Below are 9,753 nucleotides of genomic sequence, written 5' to 3'. Positions count from 1 at the left end.
CCATGTTAGTTAACCCTAACCCACTATCCTGGTTTCTAGACAGCTTTCTGGAACATTCCTCATCGTGAGAGGACGAGTTCTCACTCTTTTATTCTCAAGAAGTCGTTTTATCCGTCTAGCTAGCTACAAGCAGAGTGGCTAGACAGACTTCATGCTCAAACTTTATGAAGTAATTCATTGTCTCTTGTCTGAAATCCTTTCCCCTGAATGTTGTGTTGCTGCATGTACAGTTTCCAATGGATTCCTCAGCAGACGTAGCAGAAATGGACACCCTTCTGGACAGAGGGGCCACTTCCCTGAGAGTCTCAGACCAGCAGCGCACATCTCCAGAGGGCCAGGGCCTTGGAGGAGGAGGAGGTGGAGGAGGAGGAGGTGGAGGAGGAGGTGGAGGGGTCCATACGGCCGCAGACCCGGAGGACGACTGCTTCTACGACTGTGAGGAGAGTCTGGAGTCAGCTCTGGCCTCTGGGGGAAGAGATAGTCGGATAGGCTGCCCAGAGGCCTCACACATGAGCCAGGCAGGAGACGGCCGAGACACGGAGACAGAGGGACAGACGGACACACTGCTGGACACCAAGCAGCAACATGCACACACAGGCTCGGGAGAGGAGGCCGTGTTGCTGGGAGAGAGGGGTACAGGAGAAGGAGAGGAGAGGAGGATGGAGGGAGGAGGAGCAGGCCTAGATGAAAGAGGCGTAGAGGAGGAGGAGGAAGAGAAGGAGAAGTGGGATGAGTGTGGAGATGATGGAGACACGATGGCGAATGGAGGGAGAGATTCTGACTCCGAGCTTAAAGGGGAGGAGAGCGCGGCTCCTGAGTTTGACGAGGAGCACCTGAGAGAGGTAGAGAAAGACCTGACAGAGGAGGAGAAGGAGGTAAATGTCTTCCATATCATCATCATCATCATCATCCTCCCAGTCTCCAGTCTAGACAGCAGATAGTTGAAATATTGACTGCGCTCCTGATCCCAAGCCTTTCTAGATCACACAAACATGACATTACTCATTTAGCAGATGCTTTTGTCCAAATTGACGTACAATAAGTAATAATAATTCATTATATTTACAAAGGAGCTGCAACAGTTTGAACATGCCACACATATATAATCAGACGACATACTGTAGTTAAATGTAGGTTTTGAATTAGTATTTTGTTACAGATTTAGTAGAAACGTTGTGTCTGCCTGTGTCTGCTTTCAGTGATTAATGATGTGTTGTTGTTGTTGTTGTTGTTGTTGTCTGTCCCATAGAGGCGCAGAGAGGAGAGCACGGGCCTGAAGGAGAAGGGGAACAGCCAGTTTAAGAATAGAGGTGAGACTGGTGGCCCTCTGCTGTGTCCCTGCTCCCTCAAACACGTAGCATGGACGTCTGTGCAAACTGGTACAATACTTGCATTGTTGACTGTGTGTGTGTGTGTGTGTGTGTGTGTGTGTGTGTGTGTGTGTGTGTGTGTGTGTGTGTGTGTGTGTGTGTGTGTGTGTGTGTGTGTGTGTGTGGCGGGGTGGTCCTCACAGAGCACGCTGAGGCAGAGGAGTCCTATACGTCAGCGTTGGGAGTGTGTCCTGTGTGTTACAGCAAGGAGAGAGCTGTCCTCTTCTCCAACCGTGCGGCGGCCAGACTACACCTGGTAATACACTAGATTAACCATGGTAATTCACTATACTAGACCAGTAACCAGGGTAATACACTAGATAAGACATGGTAATTCACTATACTAGACCAGTAACCAGGGTAATACACTAGATAAGACATGGTAATTCACTATACTAGACCAGTAACCAGGGTAATACACTAGATAAGACATGGTAATTCACTATACTAGACCAGTAACCAGGGTAATACACTAGATAAGACATGGTAATTCACTATACTAGACCAGTAACCAGGGTAATACACTAGATAAGCCATGGTAATTCACTATACTAGACCAGTAACCCTGGTAATACACTAGATAAGACATGGTAATTCACTATACTAGACCAGTAACCCTGGTAATACACTAGATTAACCATGGTAATTCACTATACTAGACCAGTAACCAGGGTAATACACTAGATAAGACATGGTAATTCACTATACTAGACCAGTAACCAGGGTAATACACTAGATAAGACATGGTAATTCACTATACTAGACCAGTAACCCTGGTAATACACTAGATAAGCCATGGTAATTCACTATACTAGACCAGTAACCAGGGTAATACACTAGATAAGACATGGTAATTCACTATACTAGACCAGTAACCAGGGTAATACACTAGATAAGCCATGGTAATTCACTATACTAGACCAGTAACCCTGGTAAAACACTAGATAAGACATGGTAATTCACTATACTAGACCAGTAACCAGGGTAATACACTAGATAAGCCATGGTAATTCACTATACTAGACCAGTAACCCTGGTAAAACACTAGATAAGCCATGGTAATTCACTATACTAGACCAGTAACCAGGGTAATACACTAGATAAGCCATGGTAATTCACTATACTAGACCAGTAACCCTGGTAATACACTAGATAAGACATGGTAATTCACTATACTAGACCAGTAACCAGGGTAATACACTAGATAAGCCATGGTAATTCACTATACTAGACCAGTAACCCTGGTAATACACTAGATAGGCCATGGTAATTCACTATACTAGACCAGTAACCCGGGTAATACACTAGATAAGTCATGGTAATTCACTATACTAGACCAGTAACCCTGGTAATACACTAGATAAGTCATGGTAATTCACTATACTAGACCAGTAACCCTGGTAATACACTAGATAAGACATGGTAATTCACTATACTAGACCAGTAACCAGGGTAATACACTAGATAAGCCATGGTAATTCACTATACTAGACCAGTAACCCTGGTAATACACTAGATAAGCCATGGTAATTCACTATACTAGACCAGTAACCAGGGTAATACACTAGATAAGCCATGGTAATTCACTATACTAGACCAGTAACCAGGGTAATACACTAGATAAGACATGGTAATTCACTATACTAGACCAGTAACCCTGGTAATACACTAGATAAGCCATGGTAATTCACTATACTAGACCAGTAACCAGGGTAATACACTAGATAAGCCATGGTAATTCACTATACTAGACCAGTAACCCTGGTAATACACTAGATAAGCCATGGTAATTCACTATACTAGACCAGTAACCCGGGTAATACACTAGATAAGTCATGGTAATTCACTATACTAGACCAGTAACCCTGGTAATACACTAGATAAGCCATGGTAATTCACTATACTAGACCAGTAACCCTGGTAAAACACTAGATAAGACATGGTAATTCACTATACTAGACCAGTAACCCTGGTAATACACTAGATAAGACATGGTAATTCACTATACTAGACAATTCACTATACTAGACCAGTAACCCTGGTAATACACTAGATAAGCCATGGTAATTCACTATACTAGACCAGTAACCCTGGTAAAACACTAGATAAGACATGGTAATTCACTATACTAGACCAGTAACCCTGGTAATACACTAGATAAGCCATGGTAATTCACTATACTAGACCAGTAACCAGGGTAATACACTAGATAAGCCATGGTAATTCACTATACTAGACCAGTAACCAGGGTAATACACTAGATAAGCCATGGTAATTCACTATACTAGACCAGTAACCCTGGTAATACACTAGATAAGCCATGGTAATTCACTATACTAGACCAGTAACCAGGGTAATACACTAGATAAGCCATGGTAATTCACTATACTAGACCAGTAACCAGGGTAATACACTAGATAAGCCATGGTAATTCACTATACTAGACCAGTAACCCTGGTAATACACTAGATAAGCCATGGTAATTCACTATACTAGACCAGTAACCCTGGTAATACGCTAGATAAGACATGGTAATTCACTATACTAGACCAGTAACCAGGGTAATACACTAGATAAGACATGGTAATTCACTATACTAGACCAGTAACCCTGGTAATACACTAGATAAGCCATGGTAATTCACTATACTAGACCAGTTACCCTGGTAATACACTAGATAAGCCATGGTAATTCACTATACTAGACCAGTAACCCTGGTAATACACTAGATAAGCCATGGTAATTCACTATACTAGACCAGTAACCAGGGTAATACACTAGATAAGCCATGGTAATTCACTATACTAGACCAGTAACCAGGGTAATACACTAGATAAGCCATGGTAATTCACTATACTAGACCAGTAACCAGGGTAATACACTAGATAAGCCATGGTAATTCACTATACTAGACCAGTAACCGTCAGTAATAGTAAAACTAATACACGGTATATAGTTACCATGGTAATATACTTAACATGCCATGGTAATATATATAGTAACCATGTAACCATGGTAATATACTAGATAGATAGATAGATAGATAGATAGATAGATAGATAGATAGATAGAACATTACACAACACCATGCTCTCTCATGCTGTAGTTGAAGGTGCTTAAGAGCTACGAACTAGCAGCTACCAGTGAGGGAAAATTCAATCGACCAAGGTCAATTCACATTCCCATTCTGAGTTAGTGGGTAGGAGTTCACCCACTCTCCCAAATCAAGCCCTAGAGGAATGCCCCTGGTTCCTGATTGAAACTCGGCACGTGTGACGCTTTGAACCAGCTCATGCCTATTTCTTTCTTTTTTATAATGTTGTGATGTTTTTATTCACTATTGTAATTGCTGTAACAGAGCCAAACAGCAGATTTCACAGAAGAGCTCTAAGCCTCACTTACCCCTCTCGATTTGTAGTTTACAATCTTATGAAAATCTTCCATACTTTATTAATGAGAAGGATACTCACACATACAGCAGTCTCTCCCATGTCCTCTTCCCGTTTGTTTTTAATTATATGTGAGCAGAACTATTTAGCAGCTCAAGGCAATCAGCATGAGGTGTGCTAACTCAGCATCTCTCTCAGGGTTCAGGTGACCTGTGACCTCTTCACTAACCCTCCTCTCTCTATCCCCGGAACAGGAGAAGAATGAGAAAGCCATCGCTGATTGTACCAAAGGTGAGTTAATCATCTCTGTGTGTGTGTGTGTGTGTGTGTGTGTGTGTGTGTGTGTGTGTGTGTGTGTGTGTGTGTGTGTGTGCGCGTGTGACCTAGCTGCCTGTTGAACGTGTTAACCTGGTTTGGGTCTGTTTAGTTATTTATTCATTAATAAGGACCCCAATAGGCTGCTGCTGTAGCAACCGAGAACCAATGAATCCACGTCTCTGAACACGAGTCAGTCTGAGAGGGGGAGAGAGGGCGGGGCTCCTGGACACTATCACCCCGTCCGTGGGACTGAGGAAGCCATCTCTAACCCTCACAACCTGTGTTATTGATCAGCTGATTGATTGTGTGTGTGCCCGCGGGCGCTGTGTTATTGATCAGCTGATTGATTGTGTGTGTGCCCGTGGGCGCTGTGTTATTGATCAGCTGATTGATTGTGTGTGTGCCCGCGGGCGCTGTGTTATTGATCAGCTGATTGATTGTGTGTGTGTGTGTGTGTGTGTGTGTGCAGCCATCGAGCTGAAGCCCGACTACGTCCGAGCGCGTCTGCGTCGCGCAGAGCTGTACGAGAGGACGGACAAGCTGGACGAGGCCCTGGAGGACTACCAGGCCGCTCTGGAGCAGGACCCCGGCCAGGCCGGCGCCAGGGACGCCTGCTCGGTAGCGCCGCAACACACACCGCTTCATTAACACCAAACACACACCGCTTCATTAACACCAAACACACACCGCTTCATTAACACCAAACACACACCGCTTCATTAACACCAAACACACACCGCTTCATTAACACCAAACACACAGGAGCGCTAGGAAGACATGAGAGCACAGCTACGGCACATGACCTACTTCCTGATCCTTTCTCTGTCATCCTCTCCCCACTTCCTCTCCGTTCTCTCTCTCTCTCTCTCTCTCTCTCTCTCTCTCTCTCTCTCTCTCCCTCTCTCTCTCTCTCTCTCTCTCTCCCTCTCTCTCTCTCTCTCTCTCTCTCTCTCTCTCTCTCTCTCTCTCTTTCCACCCACGGTTTCTCCCCCTCCTCCCTCTCTACAGCGTTTACCTCAGCAAATCCACGAGAGGAATGAGAAGTTGAAGGAGGAGATGATGGGTACGTACACACTGTCCTCTTCTGGAGCAGGGGAGAGAGACCAGAGCAGGAGAGAGACGAGCAGGAGAGAGACCAGAGCAGGAGAGAGACTAGAGCAGGAGAGAGAGACTAGAGCAGGAGAGAGACTAGAGCAGGAGAGAGACTAGAGCAGGGGAGAGAGACTAGAGCAGGAGAGAGACTAGAGCAGGAGAGAGAGACTAGAGCAGGAGAGAGAGACTAGAGCAGGAGAGAGAGACTAGAGCAGGAGAGAGAGACTAGAGCAGGAGAGAGACTAGAGCAGGAGAGAGACTAGAGCAGGAGAGAGACTAGAGCAGGAGAGAGAGACTAGAGCAGGAGAGAGAGACTAGAGCAGGAGAGAGAGACTAGAGCAGGAGAGAGAGACTAGAGCAGGAGAGAGAGACTAGAGCAGGAGAGAGACTAGAGCAGGAGAGAGAGACTAGAGCAGGAGAGAGACTAGAGCAGGAGAGAGAGACTAGAGCAGGAGAGAGAGACTAGAGCAGGAGAGAGACTAGAGCAGGAGAGAGAGACTAGAGCAGGAGAGAGACTAGAGCAGGAGAGAGACTAGAGCAGGAGAGAGAGACTAGAGCAGGAGAGAGAGACTAGAGCAGGAGAGAGAGACTAGAGCAGGAGAGAGAGACTAGAGCAGGAGAGAGAGACTAGAGCAGGAGAGAGAGACTAGAGCAGGAGAGAGACTAGAGCAGGAGAGAGACTAGAGCAGGAGAGAGAGACTAGAGCAGGAGAGAGAGACTAGAGCAGGAGAGAGAGACTAGAGCAGGAGAGAGACTAGAGCAGGAGAGAGACTAGAGCAGGAGAGAGAGACTAGAGCAGGAGAGAGAGACTAGAGCAGGAGAGAGAGACTAGAGCAGGAGAGAGAGACTAGAGCAGGAGAGAGAGACTAGAGCAGGAGAGAGACTAGAGCAGGAGAGAGACTAGAGCAGGAGAGAGACTAGAGCAGGAGAGAGACTAGAGCAGGAGAGAGACTAGAGCAGGAGAGAGAGACTAGAGCAGGAGAGAGACTAGAGCAGGAGAGAGACTAGAGCAGGAGAGAGAGACTAGAGCAGGAGAGAGACTAGAGCAGGAGAGAGAGACTAGAGCAGGAGAGAGACTAGAGCAGGAGAGAGACTAGAGCAGGAGAGAGAGACTAGAGCAGGAGAGAGAGACTAGAGCAGGAGAGAGACTAGAGCAGGAGAGAGAGACTAGAGCAGGAGAGAGAGACTAGAGCAGGAGAGAGAGACTAGAGCAGGAGAGAGACTAGAGCAGGAGAGAGAGACTAGAGCAGGAGAGAGAGACTAGAGCAGGAGAGAGACTAGAGCAGGAGAGAGAGACTAGAGCAGGGGAGAGAGACTAGAGCAGGAGAGAGACTAGAGCAGGAGAGAGAGACTAGAGCAGGAGAGAGACCAGAGCAGGAGAGAGACTAGAGCAGGGGAGAGACTAGAGCAGGAGAGAGAGACTAGAGCAGGAGAGAGAGACTAGAGCAGGAGAGAGACTAGAGCAGGAGAGAGAGACTAGAGCAGGAGAGAGAGACTAGAGCAGGGGAGAGAGACTAGAGCAGGAGAGAGAGACTAGAGCAGGAGAGAGAGACTAGAGCAGGAGAGAGAGACTAGAGCAGGAGAGAGACTAGAGCAGGAGAGAGACTAGAGCAGGAGAGAGACTAGAGCAGGGGAGAGAGACTAGAGCAGGAGAGAGAGACTAGAGAGAGAGAGACTAGAGCAGGAGAGAGAGACTAGAGCAGGAGAGAGACTAGAGCAGGAGAGAGAGACTAGAGCAGGAGAGAGAGACTAGAGCAGGAGAGAGAGACTAGAGCAGGAGAGAGAGACTAGAGCAGGAGAGAGAGACTAGAGCAGGAGAGAGACTAGAGCAGGAGAGAGACTAGAGCAGGAGAGAGAGACTAGAGCAGGAGAGAGAGACTAGAGCAGGAGAGAGAGACTAGAGCAGGAGAGAGAGACTAGAGCAGGAGAGAGACTAGAGCAGGAGAGAGACTAGAGCAGGAGAGAGAGACTAGAGCAGGAGAGAGACTAGAGCAGGAGAGAGACTAGAGCAGGAGAGAGAGACTAGAGCAGGAGAGAGACTAGAGCAGGAGAGAGAGACTAGAGCAGGAGAGAGAGACTAGAGCAGGAGAGAGAGACTAGAGCAGGAGAGAGAGACTAGAGCAGGAGAGAGACTAGAGCAGGAGAGAGAGACTAGAGCAGGAGAGAGACTAGAGCAGGAGAGAGAGACTAGAGCAGGAGAGAGACTAGAGCAGGAGAGAGAGACTAGAGCAGGAGAGAGAGACTAGAGCAGGAGAGAGAGACTAGAGCAGGAGAGAGAGACTAGAGCAGGAGAGAGAGACTAGAGCAGGAGAGAGAGACTAGAGCAGGAGAGAGACTAGAGCAGGAGAGAGACTAGAGCAGGAGAGAGAGACTAGAGCAGGAGAGAGAGACTAGAGCAGGAGAGAGACTAGAGCAGGAGAGAGAGACTAGAGCAGGAGAGAGACTAGAGCAGGAGAGAGAGACTAGAGCAGGAGAGAGAGACTAGAGCAGGAGAGAGACTAGAGCAGGAGAGAGACTAGAGCAGGAGAGAGACTAGAGCAGGAGAGAGAGACTAGAGCAGGAGAGAGAGACTAGAGCAGGAGAGAGAGACTAGAGCAGGAGAGAGAGACTAGAGCAGGAGAGAGAGACTAGAGCAGGAGAGAGACTAGAGCAGGAGAGAGAGACTAGAGCAGGAGAGAGAGACTAGAGCAGGAGAGAGACTAGAGCAGGAGAGAGAGACTAGAGCAGGAGAGAGAGACTAGAGCAGGAGAGAGAGACTAGAGCAGGAGAGAGAGACTAGAGCAGGAGAGAGACTAGAGCAGGAGAGAGAGACTAGAGCAGGAGAGAGAGACTAGAGCAGGAGAGAGACTAGAGCAGGAGAGAGAGACTAGAGCAGGAGAGAGACTAGAGCAGGAGAGAGAGACTAGAGCAGGAGAGAGAGACTAGAGCAGGAGAGAGAGACTAGAGCAGGAGAGAGAGACTAGAGCAGGAGAGAGACTAGAGCAGGAGAGAGACTAGAGCAGGAGAGAGACTAGAGCAGGAGAGAGAGACTAGAGCAGGAGAGAGAGACTAGAGCAGGAGAGAGAGACTAGAGCAGGAGAGAGACTAGAGCAGGAGAGAGAGACTAGAGCAGGGGAGAGAGACTAGAGCAGGAGAGAGAGACTAGAGAGAGAGAGACTAGAGCAGGAGAGAGAGACTAGAGCAGGAGAGAGAGACTAGAGCAGGAGAGAGAGACTAGAGCAGGGGAGAGAGACTAGAGCAGGAGAGAGAGACTAGAGCAGGAGAGAGAGACTAGAGCAGGAGAGAGACTAGAGCAGGAGAGAGAGACTAGAGCAGGAGAGAGACTAGAGCAGGAGAGAGAGACTAGAGCAGGAGAGAGAGACTAGAGCAGGAGAGAGACGAGAGCAGGAGAGAGACTAGAGCAGGAGAGAGACTAGAGCAGGAGAGAGAGACTAGAGCAGGAGAGAGAGACTAGAGCAGGAGAGAGAGACTAGAGCAGGAGAGAGAGACTAGAGCAGGAGAGAGAGACTAGAGCAGGAGAGAGACTAGAGCAGGAGAGAGAGACTAGAGCAGGAGAGAGAGACTAGAGCAGGAGAGAGACTAGA

General features: G+C 47.5%; 1 protein-coding gene across 1 annotated transcript in view; it reads left to right on the top strand.

The window, feature by feature from the left end:
• Positions 1 to 263: 263 nt before the first annotated feature.
• ttc1 (tetratricopeptide repeat domain 1) overlaps positions 264 to 9,753 on the top strand; it is a gene marked incomplete at its 5' end in the record, with an annotated part of 13,738 nt that continues 4,248 nt past the window's right edge. The window contains 6 exons of the mRNA XM_084444677.1: positions 264 to 875; positions 1,250 to 1,310; positions 1,514 to 1,626; positions 5,014 to 5,050; positions 5,547 to 5,695; positions 6,086 to 6,140. Coding sequence (XP_084300803.1) covers positions 264 to 875; positions 1,250 to 1,310; positions 1,514 to 1,626; positions 5,014 to 5,050; positions 5,547 to 5,695; positions 6,086 to 6,140 — 1,027 coding nt within the window. The remainder of the gene's footprint in view (positions 876 to 1,249; positions 1,311 to 1,513; positions 1,627 to 5,013; positions 5,051 to 5,546; positions 5,696 to 6,085; positions 6,141 to 9,753) is intronic.

The sequence above is a fragment of the Borostomias antarcticus genome (assembly GCF_949987555.1).
Source record: "Borostomias antarcticus genome assembly, chromosome: 1".
Lineage (NCBI taxonomy): Eukaryota > Metazoa > Chordata > Actinopteri > Stomiiformes > Stomiidae > Borostomias > Borostomias antarcticus.
The sequence above is the reverse complement of the archived record's forward strand: the minus strand, read 5'-3'. Positions and strand labels throughout refer to the sequence as shown.